The following is a 23,451-nucleotide window of genomic DNA, read 5'->3' as shown; positions in this document are numbered from 1 at the left end:
ATTAAGTTCTTCTTATTCCAAACAGCTGAGGTTCACCTTTTACTCCACATTGATGAAATTGGCATGAAACTCCTCATTCAACTGAAATGGATCCTAGGGTTTGGACAAATTGGGATAACAGTTTCATTTCTGAAGGAATTTCAGGCTAAGACCAAAAAGAAATGCCCACACTGCGCCGGCAGCATAGTTTCTGTAGACTTACCAAAGACAGAAGGTTGTAGCACACAAATTTCCATTTTGTGTTGCTCGTGTGGAATTTAGAGTTTAAGTGTCTTCACTTTAAGCTTTCGTCTCTACTTTCTTTAAGGAAGAAGTTAAATGTTTTATAGATCCACACTCAAACTGATTGCTGCCAAAGTTTACTATAGGTCAAAGTCCTTTGACTTGTGGGTTAGTTTCCTCTACCACACTCCCCCTGGTCTGATGTCAAGAATTGGATTGCATCTCAACTGACTCATAGTTACATGTTTTCCTGCATACTCCACAGCTGACGCCAATATTTTTATTCATTGTTTCTGTGGATCCTTATCATGATGCTGTAGGGTTGGGAGGGGAGATCCTGTTATCTCTGATTTTGTCCAGTAGGATTCTGAGCACATTCTGCTTCCCCACGTGAAGCACTGGAATGAAAACGTTGCTGATTTCTCCCCACAGTGACAGGTACTAAGTGCAACCATCAGTGAGACTCAGCCCAACTGGTTATTTGGCATGGTGTAGACCACTATTTCCCAATCCACAAGTGCATCATGCATTTGGTGTGCTGGGGAGCCGCCTAGGGCGTGTCATAGTGCAGGGTTTCCTCATTTCCACCAGCTTCCTGTTTGTCACTTCTCTAGCTTCTAACTGTCACTGCAGCCATATCTCACTCTTCAGCCTGATGTCAAAAGCAAAAGTACGGAAGTCCTCTGGACAGGGGAAGCTCACCTAACGAGGTAAGATGGAGATTTGCCACAACCAGGAGGCAGATGAGAGTGGTCATAGGTGCAAGGGTCCTGCAGTGAGGCTGTCTGCATGCCCACCCTAGACCTGTCACCTGTTGGTTCTGTGACCTTGGGCAGATCGTAAGTGTCTCTGAGCCTTTGTTTTAATATTTGTGAGAATATTATCAGTAGCGCATTTATGGAGATTTTCTATATTTAAGTAACATAGCTTGAACATTGAAGACTGTGTCTTCAAAGTTTTCAACAGATACTATTGCTAGTTTCAATTTTTAAGTTTTATATAATATCTATAGATAGGATTTTAAAGAAGATGTAACATGTATAGGAGGCTATAAAATAAACTGTGCTTTCAAAACTTAGACATTAATTGGATGTAGCAATGGATCTCTGGTCAGCCTCTTGCTTGTTCTAACAATGAGAAAAAATAATAGAAACTGTTCTAAGGAATTTACATTGCAGTGCATTATGTATATTGTATCACTTAATCATCATGGTCATACTATGAGAAAAGTCGTCATCTTATTATCTTAAACATATGAACACACACACGCACTAAAAACAAAACAAAAAACAAACAAAAAACTAAGACACATAGAAATTAGTACCCTTACCCACAGTCAAAGAGCTTGTTTGTGGAGAAGCTGAACTTCAAGTACAGGCTGGGTGATTTTAGCAGCGGCCAGGAGACGAGTTCACTTGCTCACATGATGTCTGTCTTTGAAGATATGATTCTTTAAACCAGGGCAATGGAGTATGGCTCCACGTGGAGATGTGCCAGGCTGGACTTTGGGAAATGTGTGTGGGAAAGTGTTACATCTCTAGAAACTGACTGCGACTTAGTGGAAACTCCATCTGTTCATTGTTCCTGTGTGCTTTGCAGGATGAAAGGCAAGGATATAGACAAATCCACTGTTTAATTTGCTGCGATGTCAAAACTTGTCGTCTGAGCTAACAGCTGAATACAGACAAGGTCATAAAAATACCTTAATTAAAATTTGAAAGGCCTCCAGATTGGGTTAAGTTCACTCCATGAGATGACTAATATTCCAAGTAACTTTTGTTGTGTGTGCTTCTCCCATAAAGCATCAGCTTCCTCTGCTGTCATTTGAATTTTCAATATGGTAATATTTTAATTTTAATCATCAACATAGATGGATAAGATTAACCTGTAAACATTAAATGTTTTGTGCCAGGCATGCCAATGAGGTGGTTATTCTTAACAACAGCCTGTTTGATACGTGGGACTTTAAGTGTTAGTGGACTCTCAGATTTTGACAATGAAGTGAATCCTGAAGTGTGGATGAATGCCGTAAGTTCAAACAGCTTCAAATAAAATGGACTACTGGGTGGTAGATTGAAAAAGGCCCAGCCCGGCTATAGCAAAAAGTTCGGATGATATAAACAGTTTGTAACATTTTTGCAAGTGTCAGACTGATAAATCGGCTCCTTTGACTTAATAGCTGATATTTTCTAGCTCTAAGAAGCAGAACATGTCACGTCTTTTGTATTCGTCAATCACCATTTTAAATTCATATCTTTAAAGACATTTGGATAATTCGAGACAGCATTCTCCTGGCACGTAATTTTACCATTTTTAAAGCCAAAAGGAAATTCAAAAGACAAACAACAAGGAAATGTATTCTGGTCAGATAGGTCAATGCTAAATATCCACCACCAATATTTTAGTAGATACCTTCTTGCATTTTGCTTATTTTTATGAAGACCTCGTATAATACATTTACTTTTACAGCTACCTACAGCTATAGATTTCATAGAATCCACGCACATAAACTTATTAGTCACACTGTCTAGTTCTTTATGATGTCTCCTGAGAGGAGGAGCTGCCAATAACTCTATGTCTACGACAGAGTGAAATCATCACCTACAACGGCTACCCCAGTGAAGAGTATGAAGTCACCACCGCAGACGGGTACATTCTCGCCATCAACAGGATTCCTCATGGGAGAGCACAGACTGAGCAGACAGGTACAGGTGCATCTCCTGGGGAGAAAGACTCATGACTGAAATTGAATGCTAGCTATCCATCAGGAGAGAGACAGAGTTGTTCAAATCAGCTTGAGTTACTGCAGTGGTCTTTTAATGGCTAACAAGGAGGCTCGTTATCTTCCCTCCACTTCTCTAAAGACTCGAAGGGCAAAACAGATCTTGCTGAGGAAAGTCATACCTGCTCCTAAGGTGTGAATGTCAAGGTAGAGTCTACCTTTATCAACTCACAACTGGCTTCTTGGAAAAGACAGTTTCCCAAGTAAAAAGTCAAAAGGTTTGCTAGGCAGAATGAAGTCGAGTCCAGTGCGATACCCAAAGGTGTCTCTTCTGATCCCTCTAAAATCAATGAGTCTCTTCTGTTACCACAGGGTTGAATAACAGTGCATTTCTGAAGCTTTCTCAATGAACAAATTTCTCAGCCATGATCAAAGTGACAGTTCATGAAATGAAAGAGCCAAACATGCAAAAGCAAGGAAATGGCACTCTAAATTAATTGTAGCTAGCTTATGCAGAGGGAGAAATAAGTGTAAACAAAAGAAGTTAAAAGGATGGGGGACACTATTGATTGACACCTGCTTGTCATGTTGGTCCCACAGCCTCTTTTCCTCCATCTGGTGGCGACCAAAACCACCAGAATCACAGTGTTGTACAATCTGCCCCTCTTAGACAGGAGTATGCAATTTGAGGGTTTCAGATGAAAGCTCGAAGCAGCATGTGGGCAGTTCTCCCATACAAAATATAGTTTTCCAAGTCAGACTTAAATGTCAAGAAACCAATAAATACATTTTAATGGAAGATCTATTCTAGGAGATGGCTATACTCAAAAGAATGCATTGTTACCTTCATTCCAAATTAGAAGAGCATCCTGGATCTTGTTTATTTTCAGTTTTGTCTTTTATTAAGTCAGGCAACTTGAGGGAGGAAAAGCTATGGAGCAAAGAATGTTACAGAAATAAATTTAAGAGGAATTAATTATAAAAGGATGTGGAGTTCAAAACCACTTGTTAGCTATCGTGTTCTACATATTTTTTTAATCACTTAAAACCCTCAGCAAACACTAACCATCTCCATTTACAGATGATGACAGGCATCTTCTGAAACAGACACAAAGTCATGCAAACAGCAAGTGACAAAACCAGAATTTCAATTTGGGCAGCCAGACTCCAGGACCTAAATTTTCAGTCATTAAAGTAATGTGCTAATTGCTGCGGCTGCTGCTGCTTTGGGAGTTTTGTTGTTTTGCTTTGCTTTTGTCAATAGCCCCAGTTCTCTCACTTCACTGAACATTCACTCCCTTGTATGTGGTTGGTTTTTCTGTTTGTTTTTAGTCTTTTGCTCTTTGCTTTTTGGGGGCCTGACATCCAGCTCCCAAATAAATCATGCAGAAGGTTAATCTTTCTTCTAAATTCCTGGCCTTAACTTGACTTGTTTCTATCTAGCTTTTCTTAACTTAAATTATCCCATCTACGTTTTGCTTCTGGGCTATTACAGTTCTCATTTCTGTATACCTTTCTTTACTTCTTACTCCATGGTTTGCTATGTAGCTGAGTGGCTGGTCGCTGGAGTCCTCCTCTCCTTCTCCTTTTGCCCTTCTCTTCCCATATTTCCCCTCCTATTTATTCATTCTGCCTGCCAGCGCCACCCATCCTGTCTCCTGCCTTGCTATTCAGCTTGCGGTTCAGCTCTTTATTAGACCAATCAGGTGTTGGAGATCGGGAAAGCAACACAACCTCACAGTTAAACAAATACAACATGAAAGAATGCAACACATCTTTGCATCATTAAACAAAAAGTTCCACAGCATAAACAAATGTAACACATCTTAAAATAATATTCTACAACACTTGTAAACCTGGGATTGGGCAGAAGGATGTCTAGCTAATAGTTTGCAAATGCTCCCCAGTGAGCAAAAGCTAGAGAACAGGGTAGACATTTGACAAGGAGCTAGTCTGTGCCTACTTTCCTGTATCTTCCCTTCCTCCCTAGGTCTGATACAGAGCTCTATTAGCAATCAAAAACTTTACATCTTTGTAAGCCATGCATGCAGGTGCTAATCAACATTGAATGGGATTATGCACTAAAAAACCCAATGTAAATTGAAAATAGCATGAGGAAAAGTTGTTTAATGCACCTAATTAACTAAATATAGTTTACAAAACACAGAGCACTGTAGTGCTTGGCCCTTGTGATCCCATGACTGTCTAGGATTTGAAGCATAAGGTTTCCTTGTGTGGCATTTAGAAAGGTTATATCGCTTCTTCTACCCCTGGGGGAGAAAAATCATGATTGCAATTGAAGTATGGTTTATATTGAACATGTATTGATTTGTACCATGGTAGTGCTGAAAAATTGCAAGCCAAAGCATCATAGACCGGTGACTACAAAAAGAACAGAGCAGCCACAGATGTGTGTCTTGACATGAGACCCAATCAGTTTTCAGTTTCTGTTCTGAAATTTGTTACTAAGGAGACCATTTTGGAAAGTTATTTAACTATTTAAAACTAGGTTTGCACACCTGTAAAATATTCCTCAAAATAGAAGCTACTTTTTAAATCGTCCTAAGAAGTCGAGAAGATGCTTCTTTCATACCAGTCAGCTCAGCACCATGGTATAATCTGTATTCCAGCAGCAGGAGATATGGATTTAATACTCTAAACTAATCCACAAGAGACAAAGGGGGAAAGGTAGGCTCTGTGTGCATGTGCGTGTGCATGTGTGTGTGTGCGCGCATAAGTGCATGTGTGTGTATGTGCATGTGTGTGCACGCGTGTGTGTAAGTGTGTTTCTAGATTGTTCTTGTCTATAAATTTCTGTTGCTTTCTCTCTTCACACCCGTCTTCTAGGTCCCCGGCCAGTTGTGTATATGCAGCATGCCTTGTTTGCAGACAATGCATATTGGCTTGAGAACTTTGCCAATGGAAGCCTCGGGTTCCTCTTAGCAGATGCGGGTTATGATGTGTGGATGGGAAACAGTCGGGGAAACACTTGGTCAAGAAGACACAAAACTCTCTCACCAAATGAAGAGAAATTCTGGGCTTTTAGGTAAACTGTATCTAAGAAAAATCTCTGGAAAATTGGAGGGATTTCCCTAAATATAAAGTCATGACTAATACATAATATTTGGATTATAAAACCTCTGTGGTTTTTAAGATATCCAAAGGAAAAAAGCAGAAAGCAGAATTAAATCTGCTAGTTCTTTTAGCTAATGTTTTCTCTTAGGCAATCCATTCTGAAAAATTATGTGCTTGTTATTTTTATTTAAGGAAATGATAACTGAGATTATATACCATACTGCCAGGATATGATGTCTTATGCTTGTAATGCCAATACTGGGGAGGCAGGAGGATTTCCATGAGTTTGAGGCTCCTGGGTTATATTGTGAATTCTAGACCAGCTGTAGTTCAGTCCTTGCTAAAACAAAATGACTACACTTAAAGTAACAAATAAATAGACAGCAACTAGGAAAAAAGAGACCCAGAGAAGGGACGAGAAAAAGATTATAAAGGAAAACTTTAGGGAAAACTCCAATGTGACATTTTAAAAATGTTAACAAACAGTTAATAAGAAATTTTGATACTCTGACAGTTTATTTCAATTGAACTGTTTTCTGTCACTAGAAGACGTGGTTGTCCCTCATAGACTTCCCTTTCAAAGGACCTAAGCACCAAGTTAACTGGCATTGTGCTGTGAGAATAGAGAACATATCATTTTTCGTATCAACCTATACTCATCACTCCCCAAACAGGGTTGAAGGAGAAAAAGAGAGGAATAAATTGTTAGAGCTACTGCTGTGTGGAGGAACAAAATTTAGGAAATATTCTATTTCTCTAATTTTTGGCAGAAAGCATAGAGTTGATTCTCTGTAAGGTACCACAATTCTCTCATACTTGGTTGTATCAGTTTATTGGTCCCCTCATGTGTACTTTTTACAAGTTCATGCGATATTGGATCTTACTTAATATGCTATGGTCCTTTTTGTTCTCCTCAATGAATGCTAAATGAATGTAGAATTTTGGTATTGATATTATAGAATATTGAATATGTATACATATACATGAATATATGTATATATATATACATACATAAGTGTATATATACACAAGTACTAACAATGACATCAGATTAAGTACCTACTAACAGGCAAGTCATTTCTTCCATACAATCTAAGCCCCACAGCAGCCTAAACGCTAGAGATTCCCTGTTCGTTTTCCACTGGGACATCCTTGCGGTCATAACATTTAGATAATTTCCCTAGTGTTGCTCAGCTAGCAAATGGTAGAATCACAAATGACAACAGTGACGGGTATTGAATACCAGTCATCAATCCCATAGGGAAATTAGAAGCAAAAAAAGAGAATGAAAGCAAGAAAGGGGAGCAAAGAGGAGTGCGAGGAATGAGAATGGAATGCTGAGAGCGTGTGCGTTACTTCCGCAGTCATTCCTGCTAGCACAAAATAAACAGAAAAACTGCACAAAAAGCTGCCATAGTCTCCGTTTAACTAGGTGCATAATGATACACACACCGAATACGTAGGTGGCACAGAGCTCCTGTGTGAGAAAGAATCAAGCAAGTGTCTGAGTTTTAAAACTAAAGCTGTATACATTTATATATTGTTTCATTTTACAGTTTTGATGAAATGGCCAAATATGACCTCCCAGGAATAATAGACTTCATTGTAAAGAAAACAGGTCAGGAGAAGTTGTACTTCATTGGACATTCACTCGGCACTACAATAGGTAGGTTTGTTCACAAGGGTTAATGGTGTCACAACTCAGTTGTAACTAAGCAATTGCTTGCTGTTTATACTGCCCTTCATTCTCTGTCCTGTGCTGACAATAAACCTCCTAAGGACCTGTGAGCTTGTAATCCAAGAGTTACGGATATGAAGGGCCAATCAACCTCATTTGGGGACATGGCCACACACACACAACTGTCGTGGTGACATTAGTCTCCAGAAATAGTTCATGTTCAAAACCCAGGGAGGTAATTCTAAAGATAAGGCTTCCAGATGCATTTTTATGTTGAGAAAGTAAAGCTTAAAGCTAGAAGACAAACCAGCAAATCAGAAAACCAGAAGAATCTCCATCAGGCACATACGCATCACAACCCAGATACAAGTTAAGTTAAAAGCAAGGGCACAAGTGTAATTTGAACAAAAGGAAACTACTTGGTCACATTTGTTTGTGAATTGAAACGCAAAAACTTACTCTAATAATTCAACTAGATAACTATTTATATAATGCAATATTTACAAAATATCTTTTAGAAAATAAAAATTTATATAACTTATTCTCTATTTTTAAACATAAAATTATGATTTCATAGACAGCTGGTTCTTTTGGTTGGTTTTTTTTTTTACAGCACTGGGGCTAGAATTCAGTGCCTCAGATATTCTACACAAGGACCCTACCACTGAGCCACACACCCACCCCAAGGTTTGCCCAGATGCTTTGAAAGGAAACCAATGCTCTTGTTCCAAAGAAAAAAATTAAAAATGATATTGACAGAGATTTGAATTTTTCCTGATCTTCCCCTGAAGTTTCCAAGTTTAGGGGACTTAGTCGTGAGAAGTTGTGGCATTTTAGAATGGGCAAAACTGCACGAAACGGTAAATCTCCTAAGATTTCCACATTATTCAAGTATATCCATTACTGCCATTACTACTAATCATCAGAAGGAGATGCTGATCAGTTCTTCATGCTGATAGCATTTTATAAGTCTGGGAGAAGAAGCAAGCAGAAGAGAACACAGGTCCAAAAATTATCAGCATACCAGTAAGAAAAACCCAAAAAATGCCAGACAATTATATCACAATTCTATCTAGTTCCCCTGAGCGTTTGCTGTGTTTAGGAATCTGTTTTCAGTATGTTTCCTCCCCGGATCTCCGAAACAACCCACTGACAAAGAATATAGATTAAGAGCAGGTTGGCTGGAGCCCACCAATGGGATCCAAAGCACTGGGAAAGGACTTTGACTTGCAACTCGGTATGTCGAAAGGACTTACACCCTTACTGATCTGCAAAGAAAATACAGGAAATAAGACCAGCATTCCATGCTACATTTGGGCATGAACAGGTTTCATTAAACACTTCTTGTACTTGGGTCAAAAAAAAATTTTTTTAAATGAGGGAATGATCCATTTTGAGGTTGTTTGTTAACCCTGACTCTAGCATCTAAATGTCCGTTCATAAAGTGTAACAACCAAACAACTAACCTCCATACATTTCCAAACATCCTCTGAAGGCAAGCTGTCTACCTGGCACAATGTCAGTGGCTCAGCTAATTTCCATGACCGAAATAGTGTTAACATTTCAGTAAGTATTTCTATGTGTGTTTGTGAGTGTATTTCCAGCAGAGACACAGCAATGCATCTTGGGAAACTAGTCTACCCAGTGAGATCACTGTGGGCTGAAGGGAAACATCTTCATTTTTGGGAAGCTAGAAATGGTGTGGGTGGGGTATGAATATCCAACATGACACCCACGACATTGACAATGAAGTCTTACTGTAGCAAACAAGAAAGCTTGTTTGTGCATCTGCAAACAGCTGCAGAAGGAACGGTTTCATTTGTGTCTTGTGAACTGACTGTTTACTTCTAGAAGCACTGTGACTCACCAAGCATCTTAGAATTTAGGATGGCCAACATGCATGTGTGCGCGTACATGCTATTTCTATAGTTTACCAGATCATCCTTTACCCGCCAGCTACCACCATTTCCCCTAAATGCGTTAAGTGGCTCAGAACAGTATCAGAAAAAGTATGGACTTAAGATTAACAAGAACTTAAGTTGGATCATCTTGGCAGAATAACTCAGAGAACCTTTCCAATTCATCTCCAAGATCGGTGCAGTAGGAAGACAAAGCTCGACAGAACAGAATCTCACTCAGTCCCATTGATAAAATTTTGCATGAGTATATATAATTTTCATGAGATTGTCTTGTCTCCTATTCTCCCAGGGTTTATAGCCTTTTCCACCATGCCTGAAGTGGCACAAAGAATCAAAATGAATTTTGCCTTGGGTCCTGTGATCTCATTCAAATATCCCACAAGCATTTTTACCAGTTTTTTTCTACTTCCAAAGTCCATAATCAAGGTAGGCTCCTCCTCATTTTGCCAAAATTTATCTCAGGATCTCATTTCATATCGTAGATCCTTATTATTTTTAAATCTGTGTGAAAGAGAGGTCAGAACATTAGGCAAAATCCATAGAAATCAGAGTCCATGAGGATGTACCTGAGAGTGTGTGTGTTCCTGTGTGTGTATGTCTATGTCAATATTCTCTATAGGTACCATATATAATTTGTTAAATTCAGTGACTTACTGAGAGGCATGCATAGACTTTCAGTTGAGCTTAGTCCAAAACCATTATAATGGCGACTCATACATTTTTCTGTTCTGTTTAGTTGGGTGGCTCAGTGGGTTCTCAATATCCAATTGGAAGATGTTCTTCAAATTACATATGATTGTGAATGTCGTGGTTAGACATTAGAAAACCTTTACTCATATGCATTTTTGCATATAAAAGCTTGCTTTATTCTATTAAAACACCTAGATTTATTACAGCCCTTCAATATCTTAGAGTTCAAGCATTTATTTAAATACTGTTAATTTTTAAGCTGAAAATAATTGTTCAATTAGCAATTGTGGATTTGTAATTCCATTCCCTTGAGAGATGTTTTGGTTATATCTTCTGTTGGTCTCAGTTTCTTTTTGTCATGGCTACAAATAGTATTTCTTGAAGCATAATATTAATAGTTTGTTGATATTGTCCTTTGAGTTTGGAATGATTATGAAAATGAATTTGTACAAAAGTAAAACCAGAAAGTTAGATAATCACAATAATTCTTGTAAAAAAAAGATGAGGCCCTGCTCTGGGATGGCTCTGGGTTGGAGTTGTAGGAATGAAAGGGAATATTTGTGAGCCCATGGACGCGAGCACATTAGTAAGCATGCCTTCCACACATGGAAGATGTTTTCCTATGGTCAAATGACTGGTTACACACCGGTTTCATTGCCTTGTTTACTCTAAGCATAGGGAATTTAACGATTTCAAAATATGTTGTCATAGGTTAGCTTTGACTACTATCTACATCTGGGTAGGGTTGATTGAATCAATCTGTTCCTTATCTGTCTGTTCATCTGTCTGCCTGCCTTCCTTCATGCCTTCCTGTCTTCCTTTCTCCCTCCTTCTCTCTTTCCCTCCCTCTCTTTCGTTCATTCTTTCTTTTGTTGATCTTTTGAGACTTCCACTAAATCAGTATGACAGTCTTCCTGTCTCTAACTCCTGGGCCACCACACTCAGCTGACTAAACTAGTTCGTTAAGTGAAATTTGGAATAGACACATCCATCTATAAATATATCAGTTTTGTAAAACACATTGCTCTTCTTACATACACCAGATGTGAGGCTGATTTTTGTGTCTTCTCTATATGCATTCCCTATTGTCAGAGGTTCTGCCTCTTTAAGACCTAACTCTCTGACTCCCTCACCACTGATTTTCTGTGCAGTTCCTAGACTACACAGGAGATCTGTCCTAGCTTACATTCACAAGCCCAGGATATTTTCACATGCTGCCCTTGTGGCATTTGATGCCCAAGACCAAATTATCTTTGGTATTTTGTTCTCAATTTTTCATCATTAAGAATGGTTAGTTTAGGACAGAAATACACAGCTAATACACACATGAAAAATATTGATAAAACCCTCATGTCCTTCCTGTTCAGTGTAATAGTTCATCTTAAAGTGAAAACTTCATTCATCTTTCTTACCACTGAACGAGAAACTTGGAAATCACTGATTAGACAGATTACAGGAGAGATCTACCATGGAGAAGTGAACTTGGAGTCAAAGACTGCTTACTACAATTTATGACCTTCTGTATTTGGAAACAGATGCCTACTGCCCCTCCCCTAAGTTATTTTTGTCTCCTTCACTATAGAAAGCAAATGCAAATGCAAATAGATGCCCAAATTGGTTCATTCTTATAACTAAGAAAATATCAAAGAACTTAAGGAGACATCTTAAAAAAATATTCTTTTTTTTTTGATTTCCGTAGCTTATATTTGGTACCAAAGGTTTCTTTTTAGAAGATAAGAAGGCAAAGGCATCTTACATCAAAGTCTGCAACAAAATACTACTCCGACCATTGTGTAGTGAGTTTATGTCCCTGTGGGCTGGATTCAACAAAAAGAATATGAATATGGTATGTATAATAGCTAAGTGGCCATTTGATGCTTAAAGAAATTCCAGCTTTCATTTTTATGTTTATCTGTTCTATTATAAAAATGCATAGGCATTGCAAGCCCTTGAAGACTGATGTTTGATATGCATGAAGGATTAGGTATGTCAACAGACCATGAACATGAGGAAAGAGGAAGGAAAGACTCATTCCATTATCTACCAAAATTAGGGACTGAACACTAATGAGTGTTAAGAATACTCCTACATGCTTGTGAGCAGCTGTGACTAAGGTGGTTTCAGTTTACTTCATTTTGGTAAATTAAACTAAAAATAGAATTCTAGGAAAGGAGAAGTTTGAGTAAGCAGTACACTTCTTATGTTGGTGTAGCCAGTAACTCAAGATTTGGGATTCAAAGAAAATTAACTGTTTAATATGGAAAGTCTAGCACAGAAGAGAAGAAAATTTCTGGAAATTAAAGTTCTGTTTTATTAGCAACTCATTTTTCCTGTTACTGAGAATTCAAGAAGACAGAGTCTAAGTTTTCAGAGTGGTCGCACAACTATCCCTATTATAGTCTAATGAGAATTTGGCAGTCGTTAATTAGAAAGAATACAAACAGTTAAAATGAAGCCAGTTCCTAAAGAATTGTTCACCATCCCATCTCATCCCTATGCTTTCAACGGCTACAGCCACAAGGAGCCACTGATCAAGGCCTTTTTGTTCAGAAGTGAGAATGCTTAGTAGTTTCCCTGAATATGAATCATAATATCTAAGGTACAGGTATGATTATTTGACTCCATCATCTTCACCTCTATGATCTCCACAAAGATTAAAGCAATCTTCACAAGGATTCCAGCTTTATTCTTGTAGTATGTTTTCTCTCCACAGGAACCTAGCAGGTTTATAACATGATTTTTAGTGTGTTGTGTATTTGTTTCTATGGTTTTCTGAGACATAGCCTTGCACTATAGCCTAGATTGTCCTTGAACGCATAGTGATCTTCCTGCCTCTGCTTTCTACCCTACCAGTGCTAGGGTTAAAGGTGTGCCTTTTCACATCTACTAAGTTAATAAATTTGTTTGTAGATGAAAAAATAAAACTCAAATTAAATGATGTGATCAGAGTTCGAAAGATGATAACTAACAAAATGTGGACCTGAACCCCAGGATCTGTGATGTCAGCCTACATGTCTGCTTAGCACACACCACACCTGTACCTATATACACAGTTCCTGTGCTTGTATGTAACATTTCCCTTGGTTGTTTCACCTGCACCAAGATTCAGACAGTGTAGACTGTTTTCCTTAGGAAACCCATGCCCGTGTCACCCTAGGTCTGCTCACAGAGATGGCTCAGCTGTCTTTTTCAAAGCACCAGTATTTGTTATGAACTCTTCACTGGTCTCTGTTTCTGAGAGACATGGTTCATTTCCTTGAATGGCTGTTTTTAACTTCCTAGAGCCGATTGGATGTGTACATGTCACATGCTCCCACGGGATCATCAATCCAGAATATCCTACATATAAAACAGGTAACAGCTTTCTCACGGAAAGTCAGCCCATCCTTGTCTCAGTTAATGCCAAAGGTCATACTTTACTCTCGCAACGGGCTTGTCTCTAGAAGCTTAGAAACTGTCTCTGTTTTTGTTCTTGTTGCCTCTTCAAATACTGATTTGCCTGGACTTGAGGAGAAAGAGTGTTATGATAGAGAGCAAGTGTAACACAAATCAATCCCATTTTTAACTAGAGCTGATAAAATATGCATTCAGCCTCAGTAAAGGGCACCTTGAAGTGAGTTGAAGTTTCCTCCAAGAGAGAAATGTCTGAGAGCTGGCTTTCTAATGGGGCTTACTTTTCCACGTGTTTCTTCTTCAAACCAAGGAAACCCATCTTAGTCTGTCTATTGGACAACATTCTCTGTCTTGATAAGATGTTTTCTTCCTTCTGAGAACCCAGAGCCCTTGTTCCTCCCCACCTGGTTATTTCTCTAAGCGTCACTGTAGTTCTCATGACTCTTGCCCTGAATCTCCTCTCTAAAACTCTGGTTTCAGCTTTACCGATCTGATGAATTCAGAGCCTATGACTGGGGAAGTGAAGCTGAAAACATGAAGCACTACAACCAGGTGAGCCACTCAGAGCCCTCAGGATAGGGTGCTGAGAAACTGTGATGGGAAATTATTGAAGGAAGAATTCTATATGCTCACTTCTAATATTTATACTGAGACTTTTAAAATTATTAGTCTGCAGAACTTTGTAGTATGCAGACTTTTTAGAAATAAAAGGAGCATACAAAAAAGGAGAGAAAGTTGCTTGCATTCCCTCTACCCAAAGGTGTCAGATATATTAATATTTTATCTCAATTTTCTTAGCATGTATATTAGCTTTATAAACCTGTTATTCTTGCTTCTTTATTTCAAATTACAGTAAGAAACAACCAATGTCACTAAAAAGTTTTTTAAACAAAAAATTTGAAGGATGCATAATAATGGAAATTGTTTCACAAGAATCTTAACTAGTATGGTGATAAATAAATCCACAGTTCTGATGGAAACTAACATAGAACTGTAGACTCATTTAGCATTGTGCTTTTAATAAGCCATTAACCACTTTTTCTCACAGTTGGGACCGGACTTCTAAATGTGAAATAAACACATTGGTGCTGAATTTTGAATTGGCTTTTCTACAAAAAGCCGAGTTCTTATTTCATTTTTAAACCTGAGGCCCTCCAATTTTCCCACCACTATTTTTTGAAAAGGTTTTCCTTTCCCCAATGCATGACTTTTGCATCCATGTAGCTGTATCATTAGTTTCCAGGTATTCTGTTGTGTTCAGTTAGTCTACATGGCCTTGTTTTATTCTTATAACTCTGCAGTACATTTGAAACCACATGTTGTGATTTCACAAACATTCCTTTATCTGCTTAGAATTACTTTGGTTATATGTGTCCTTTTTTGCTTCCAAATACAAATTTTATGATATTTTTCATCTATTTCTATAAAGAAACTCATTAGATTTTTTTATGTGGGTTACTTTGAATCTGTAAAGTGCTTTTGGTACCAGCTGTTCTTTTTGCCTTACCAGACTGCTGTCCTTTATAAAACATAAACAAACAAACCTTTCTTTGATCCACCGATTCTCTGGAGTCCTCATTCCATCCTTCTCATTCTTCCAATGCCCTTCATACGGAAGTAAGAAAAGCTTACTTCCCCTTCCCTTTCTTTCTTGGACTTTGGAAAAATCTACTTGGGTTTTTTATCCTATTATATGGCAATCCACGTGTAGTCACTCATGACTTTTAATTAGCAAATTTGCTTTCCTAGTCTCAGATTTTGAAGTTGTTTCTATCAGTTTGGAACAATTCCTCTTTTCCTAGATTTCTGTGGTCCAATGCTCTGGGTATTTGTTTTTTCCTTTTTGTCCCTTTTATTAGTTCCTCGTTTGCCTAACCCTCCTTAATGTTTGACATCCTCCTAAGAGTATTTAAAGGTTCTCCTTATTCTTCTTTGGAGAATTCAGTTTTCCCTCTAGAGCTTTAATTTAGAGAATCCACACTGTGTGTCCTCAGTTTGGTGGGATCCATCTTTGACTTCTCCTTCTCGAGTCTGCCCACAGCTCATACTTGATCTGTCCTATTACAGGGCTCTGAGAAATGACTTTGCTTTGTCTGAAAGATTCTAAAAGATGTGGATTCCTTAGCATGGTGCATTGATGTATTTATTCCTCCTAGTCTTGGCCTGCACACTGTCCCTTCACTGGGAAGCCTTCCAGCATGTATCTTTGCCTGTTGTCATCATTTCTATTGAGACAACACCAGGACCAAGACAACTTGTAAAAAAAGTTTAGTTTGGGGCTCACAGTTTCAGGGGTTAAGAATTTGGTAGGAAGCATGGCAGGAGGCAGGCAGGAATGGCGCTGGAGCAGTAGCTGAGAGCTCCCACCTTGAGACACAGCCATAAGGCAAAAAGAGACACTGGGCATGCTTTAGGTTTTGAAACCTCAAAGTCCACTGCCAGCGATACATCTTCTCCAACAAGGCCACCCTTCCCAATCTTTCCCAAACAGTTCCACCAACTGATGACCAATTATTCAAATATATGAGTTTATGGGGGTCATTCTTATTCAAACAACCACACCTGTCAAAACCCAACTCCCTTAAAAGTCTGTGTTCAAGTACCTGGATAGCTATCTTTCCTTGCGCGTTTCTTTCCCAAACTCCCCGAAGGCAGGGACCATTTATTGTGTGGGAACTTTTCACCCTTCACTCTCTCATTTTCTAACAGAGTTATGCTCATAGCAGATACTCAGTTTGCAGGTTTTCTGTTATTTCAAGTTCATGCGCTGCTAAGGAAGAGTGTCTTTCATGATTGCTTTTTGTTTCTCCCAGAGTCGCCCTCCCATCTATGACCTGACAGCCATGAAGGTGCCCACTGCCATTTGGGCTGGTGGACATGATGTCCTCATAACACCTCGAGATGTGGCCAGGATACTTCCCCAAGTTACAAATCTACGCTATTTCAAACTCTTTCCAGATTGGAACCATTTTGATTTTGTCTGGGGCCTTGATGCCCCTCAAAGACTGTACAGTAAAATCATAGGTTTGATGAGAGAATATCTCTAAACCCAGTTCATTTTCAGTCCAAATGTGCTTCCAAGCCCATGGATGACTTTAAGAAAAACACTGATGAGTGTTGAGGTTGCCTGCAGCATTCCCTTACTATTGTTGAAGTGTTCCTGAGTCTCAGTACACCACCTAGGAATGATGACTTGTGCTTCTCAAAGAAATGTCTAACTCTGAAATTCCAGGGTGTTATCTCCTTGATGAAGATCAGAAACAGACTCTTTTTAAGACAATATGATCTAGCGATCATTTCTTTGCTAATGGTATAATTGGGAGATGTGTTTATGGAGGACTTTGTCAAAAGCTGAGGGTGTACCTCAGGTGGTAGAGTGTTAGCCTAGCATGCACAAAGTCTTATGTTTGAACCTCATATATATGTTCTCCTCTTTATCAAAGAATTGAATGTAAGTATGGGAATGTGGCCTAAAGAGAAAGACTTAGTCAAAGCAGCCATTGGAGTACACACTATGTGGTTGTAACTTTGCCATACCCGAAGTCAAAATTTGACTGGAAGGCATTATAAACAAGGCACAAAACAAATCTTAGCTGACATCAACAAGCCCATAAGAAAACAGCACTACGGAAAACCATTAAAATTTGTGTTTTTCAGATGCATATTATAATGCTATAAACAGGCAGGTGTGCAAAGACACAAAATTTGGGAAAATGAGCTAAAAATAAATTGCTAATTACTAAAACTATCTACCATAGGGCAATGACTGAAACAACGATAAATTAATCAGGCTAACTGATAACAGAAAGCCTAGTTTAGAACTGAAAAGAAGTGTAAGAAAAAAAGGAGAAAGAAAGAAAGAGAGGAAGAGAGAGAGAGAGAGAGAGAGAGAGAGAGAGAGAGAGAAGAAAGAGAGAGAGGAAGGCAGGAAAGGAAGGAAGGGAGAGAGAGAGAGAGAGCGCACGCGCTCTACTTGGGGTTAAGGCAATGGTGGTTCCATAGGTAAGAGCATTTGCTGCGCAAGCATAGAGTTTGAGTTCAAATGAAGACTTGAGTGTGTTTGTATATGCCTGCAACCCCAGAATTGTGTTGGGGAATAGACAGCAGGATGACTGGGACTTGCTGGCCTCCAACCTAGCTCCAAGTTCACTGAGAGACTCTGCTTCAAGGGAGTAGGTTAAAAAGTGATAAAGTAGATAGGACACCTGACATTGCTCCGACCTTAATACCTACTCACAGACAACCCCCTCTCACACACAAGCATGTGACACACTTATGCACGACATGCAGTCTCTCACATATATAGAAATGTAAATAGATAAAAGGGTAAAATAATCCTATTTCCATCTCTAAAAGGCTCTGGACCTTGATCTTAGAATTTAGTAGAAAGAAAGAAGTATGTCACATAAAGTTTTATTATCAGCTCTTCTGTTCCTGGATGGTGTGAACTTGAAAGAATTCCTTACCTTCTGTGAAGATGCAATTAGAAAAACTGTTAGTGGCCTTCAGGGAATCATAGAAAAACGATACAGCTTAATTGAACTTAAAATAGGAAAGGCAGAACACTAGTATTTGCATGTAATACCACATTTCTCAGAAGCTGCCTATCTACCATCTAACCACACCAATAGAATATTCATAATTTGTCATTATTATTAACTGCAGTGTTTATAAATGTGATGACTACATCAAACATTAGAGATTTCAGCTTAAGTATATAATCTTCAACAGTTTTACATTTTTACTTTTGAAAATAATTAACCAAATGCAATTTTAGGAACTTCGCTGAGCTTTTCAAAAAATCCAATATAGTTTCATACATGCAATATGCCCATTTCATCAAATTACCCCACCTTAATGAAATTATTCAACTGTAATAGTAAGTCTAAGAGGCCACATGTGTTTGAGAATGCTTTAAAGGTATATGATTCAACTAGCAGGCATGGTGAAGCGTATGGTTGTACAGAATGAGTGTGCTCATAGCCTTTGACAGTGGTGAATCTATACACAGGAAAAACCACGGTCCCCTTTGTGCATTCTTAGTCTCATTAATAAAAGAATTTAAGGACAGATTCAAATGGAAACACCAGGACATTTTATCAGAGTTTAGAAGAAAAATTGTAGGGTGGGCCAGTAGTAAAACCTTAACTATTTCCCAGAGGAAAATGGAGGAGAGAAGGGAAAAGCCATGTTACTCAAGCTGGCATGAGAACCATTTGGGAAAGGAGGAAGCTTTAGAGAAAGAATAAGGAAGTTCAAAATATTGTGCATGGAGGAGAAGGAGACCAAAGTGCCAAGGAAAACATGATTTAAAAACAAAGTAAAAAAAGATAAAGATATCCTTTTCTGTATAGTTTGGAAAAGCAAACAGGCAGACCTATATGACCCGGTATGACTTCGGCCCATAAGTTTCTACTCTAGGGTTGGGGATTTCAGGGAAGGAAACGCCCAGTATCTTGCTGAACACCTAATTATTCCTCCCATCTCTTTAGCATGCCTTAAGGTGAGCACACCTCCTTTGCCAAAGTGGTTGAACCAGCCCTACTGGAATGATAGGTCTTCACCCAAGCTAGAGACCCTATTTTCCTCACCAGGAGGTCTCGCCTCCCCAGACTCCAACAGAGGCACTGAAAATGGTTTATAAGAATACAGTAAAATCTCATTATCACAGAAACCTGATTAAAGAATGGTAAATTGGGAGAATTCCTATTAAAGTAGCACAGTGGAGGAAACTATTATTAACAACTCAATGGCTTCCAGCAGCAGAGTTCTTTTACATGTTTACAAGTCTATAACTTTGTCTGCTTCTGGATAAAATCTCTTGGATTCTGGTTCAAAGCCATAGGGTAGGTTCAAGTCTGTTCTGCACATCTTCCTCTTGGAAGGAACAACTCTTGGGATTATTCTTTGCGTGATATATCCCAAAGAAAAGAAGGCTTAAGCTGCAGTAGCTCACTTAAAGCCCTGCTGCCTTTACAGGGCTCATTCAGGTCATATGACCAAGCCTAATCCCATGGAATGGATAGTTGACCTCATCTACCATGGAAGACTGCAAATTACAGGGCACAAAAATAATTAAGTAGCCAGAAGTGCGCAATTAAGAAAAATAATTCATTCAACCACACTCAGGTGCAAAAGATAAAATTACAAAATAGACTACAAATTAAATCTCTCCTGTACTCTGTTTATACATTCTTTCTTTCAATGACAACAGCTCTTAGCAATGTGTTTTGTGCATCTTTCCATGGCTTTATCACAAACACCTTTAAAAATTAGGTTATCCATTTAATTTTATCACCCAGTTATAGCATTCTGTAAAAGCTTTTTTTTTTACCTTCATCTTTGGTCACTAAATTTATCCCTACAAGCTCATCATCCAAGCATCATTGTAACTACCTCAAATTCATTATTAACAAAAATTTAAATGGGTTAGAATCTTTTGTAATTTTGCCTAGTGGATAATATAAGAATATTGTATATGTGTTTGTGTAGATGTCATTTGTATCTATAATATAAATAAACTATGCAAATATTATTTGTATCTACAGTATAAGTACAATAATACAGAAATGTTGGTTTAAAGAATACGTGAACTTTATAATTCAGCTTTATATTGTAATCATAGGGAGACTTTATTGTTCAATATGAAGTACCCCTTTAATAGAATTTTGTATATTTTTGAATATTTTGTAAAAACTGCCAAATGAGAACATAGTGAGGAATTGAGCTGGAGATAGAAACAGAGGCCCATTAAGTTAAGTTTAATGATGTGTGTATGTAAAGGGTTTCCTTCCTTTGCTGACCGTCCAGGAACTCACAGTGTAAATCAGTTTGGCCTCAAATTCAGAAATCCCCTGCCTCTGTCCTCCGAATGCTGGAATTAAAGGCCTATACCACCAGTGCCTGGGTTTCCCTTTGTCTTAAAAGCAAGGTGGCAAGGTACTGAGGGTGTTTTCAAAAGGGACCTGTTCATTAGACTGTGACAGCGATCACTCTGGTTGCTGCATGGAAAGTGAAGTAAAAAGGACCAACTGCTGTTGAGCAGATCATGAACAAACATGTGCAACTGAGACAGGCCCGCCCCCTCTTACTGTGCTCTCTGAAAGAAGCCATGCCTGGAGAAGCCAGAACCAGTTCTGTGACCTGCTGGCAAGTCCCCAAGCTGCTGGCTGCTGCGGGCACTCTTCTCTCAAAACCAGCGTTCCAGTCACATTTTTATGAGGACTGAAGGGTGACAGTGATCACCGTGAAAATCGCATTGTGAAATGAAACAATGCCTTTTGTACAACGGACATGATAAGTATTACGTCATTTTAGTAAATAAATTTTAAGATATGATTTGGTAAAATAGACACAACAAAAACGGAAGCATTATTAACATAAAATTCGGTGTTTCATGACAATAACATGACGTCTATTGTAGTTTACATTTTTATAGATATGGTACAGTTGTTCCAGCAGAAGGTGATTAAAATATTAAATTTAAGAACACCTGAAATAAAATGTAACCCATGCATTTTCTCATTGTGCATATGGATTATTTGTTTATAGCTAAAATAGTCTTCACTGCTAAAGCTTTTTTGGTTTTGGCAGCAGTGTATTTATGTGCTTCAGGAGTTCTCCACATATGGGTTGCCACCTCTTAGTGGGTTACACAGCCCTTTTACAGAGGTCACCTAGGAACATCAGAAAACACAGATATTTACATTATAATTCATAACAGTAACAAAGTTATATTTATGAAGTAATAACAAAAACAGTTTTATGGTTGAGGCTCACCACAACATGAGGAGCTATACTAATGGGTCACAGTGTTAGGAGGGTTGAGCATCACTGAAGTAGAGAACGCTGAAGTCAACCTTCATTGTCTTGCCACCTTCTATATTTGTGGTCCATGCTCTGTGGGAATTGTTCGGATAACCAAATCAATCGGCTAAGACCAGAGAGCTAATTTTATTTTGAAGGGCACCTACTTTATAAGTTTCATCAATATGAGCCCTTTGAAAATATATCTTTCACGTCTTGAAATTCGACTCTTACTAAGAGTCCCCTGGAAACTACTAAAGATCACCATCCAATCATGCCTCTGTGAGATCATGTCAACAGTGTGGGATGCAGAAGTTAGATCACCAAGAACAGAGGTAATAAAAAAGAATTGGGGTGGTACAGAAGGAAAATTACCATGTAATCCATGAGCTCTAATGTGGGGGTACATAGAACCTAAGAATGGCCTTCTGCTTTAATTTTGTTTGGTTTGGTTTTGGTTTGAGTTTGGGTTTTCTGAGATTGTCTCTATATGTAGTCCAGGCTGTCCCTAAATGCACCCCTCTTGTCTTAGTCTCCCAAGGACTGGGATTGCTTGCATCACCACATTTGGCTTAGGATTTATATTATATGACACTGTGGCTACTTTCAATGTGATAAAATAAGATGTGTACATGGTAGAGATTACGAAAATGCAAATATTATGAAGATTTGGAACTACAGAGCTCTTTAATTCTCTATGCTATTGTAATACATACCTACATTTCTGTCTGTGTCCAGCTTTTATTTTTTATTCCGTTACTTTTCCCATATCTCTTAGTCTTTTACATATGACTTAACTATTTTTTTGGAGAAGGAAAACATATTGAATTTTGTTAAGTGTATATGTCTGGCATGCCTTTTGTGCCCAAGTGACAAAAGACCTTATCTTCAGAAGTTGGCAGACTCTCATTCGCCTTCTGGAGTTGAGCATTGGAGCAAAGAAATCTGAAGTCACAGTTGTCATGAACACATTTTTTAGACAACCTGTTGTAATTTTTAAAGAAGTATTATTTATTGGTCTATATGATTGCATATTTTACATCTCATCATGAAAATTATTATACATATGCTGTTCAAGTCCCCTCCTTGGAATTTTATTTTACCGTGATATTTTTCTACCCCACACTAGCAGGCTTTTATCCAACTTAAGTTGTCTAGGTCATGTATTTAAATACCTGTGTGTCCACTCTTAGTTTCAACTTTTGGACCTAATGTGACCAAGGAAAATCAGTTCTCTACTTCGTTTGCTGAGCATCTGCTTTTGGGTTGTCTCTGTGGTTTAGTGATAAACTACTTCTCAGGGTTGCTGGCATTTATTAGGATATTCAGTCATGTGCATGTTAGCTTGTAGTCTGTCTGTCTGTGTCCTCCTCTCTCCTGTGTGCTTCATCTTGTTCATGTTCTTTCTCTTCCAAACAATGGCGTTTTTCATTCCAAAGTAAAGTTATTCAAACCTACAAAATTGTATAGAAAACGATGCAACAAGCCCCTTCACTAGCTGCCCCATAAGTGTAAACAGTGTGTTACAAATGGAATTTCTCTCCCCACCACTTCTAGAATATTTTCTGTATCCTTGCACATGAATCTCTGTATCTTTCTACTTGTGAATATTCGATTACTAATGCACTTTCACATCACACATGAGGGTGCATATTGTGTTTACATGTAAAACTTTACGTATGAAAGGTACCTTTGGATAGTTAGGAGTGCTGAGGTGATGAGGTCACCCTATTTGGGGGGATTGGGTTGGGTTTGAGATTAAATTGGCCCAGTGTAATCACAAGAGCCTTAAGAAGTGGAGACAAGAAGATCAAAGTCAGAACTGAAAGTTACAAAGGAGCCAGAGTTAGAGTTGTGGGTTAGGAGCCAGGGAGAGAAAATCATCTCCTAGTAGAAAAAGCTGGAAAAGGGAAGAAAGTAGATTCTCCCCTGAAGTCTTCAGATCC

General features: G+C 38.5%; 1 protein-coding gene across 2 annotated transcripts; it reads left to right on the top strand.

Annotated features, from left to right (window-relative positions):
* Positions 1–811: 811 nt before the first annotated feature.
* On the top strand, positions 812–21,220 carry LOC125403484 (lipase member N). 2 transcript variants are annotated; one of them, XM_048438858.3, is made up of 10 exons: positions 812–932; positions 2,135–2,250; positions 2,810–2,927; positions 5,792–5,990; positions 7,576–7,685; positions 9,906–10,042; positions 12,006–12,152; positions 13,589–13,660; positions 14,180–14,251; positions 16,513–21,220. In XM_048438858.3, exons 2-10 carry the CDS (start codon positions 2,137–2,139, stop codon positions 16,744–16,746), a joined length of 1,203 nt encoding a protein of 400 aa, XP_048294815.3. In that variant the 5' UTR covers positions 812–932; positions 2,135–2,136; the 3' UTR covers positions 16,747–21,220. The 2 variants fall into 2 exon arrangements, with proteins under 2 accessions (XP_048294815.3, XP_085549916.2); XM_085693790.2 differs by lacking the exon at positions 13,589–13,660.
* The last annotated feature ends 2,231 nt before the right edge of the window (positions 21,221–23,451 follow it).

The sequence above is a fragment of the Myodes glareolus genome, chromosome 7 (assembly GCF_982192425.1).
Source record: "Myodes glareolus chromosome 7, mMyoGla1.1, whole genome shotgun sequence".
Classification (NCBI taxonomy): Eukaryota; Metazoa; Chordata; class Mammalia; order Rodentia; family Cricetidae; genus Myodes; species Myodes glareolus.
The sequence above is the reverse complement of the archived record's forward strand: the minus strand, read 5'-3'. Positions and strand labels throughout refer to the sequence as shown.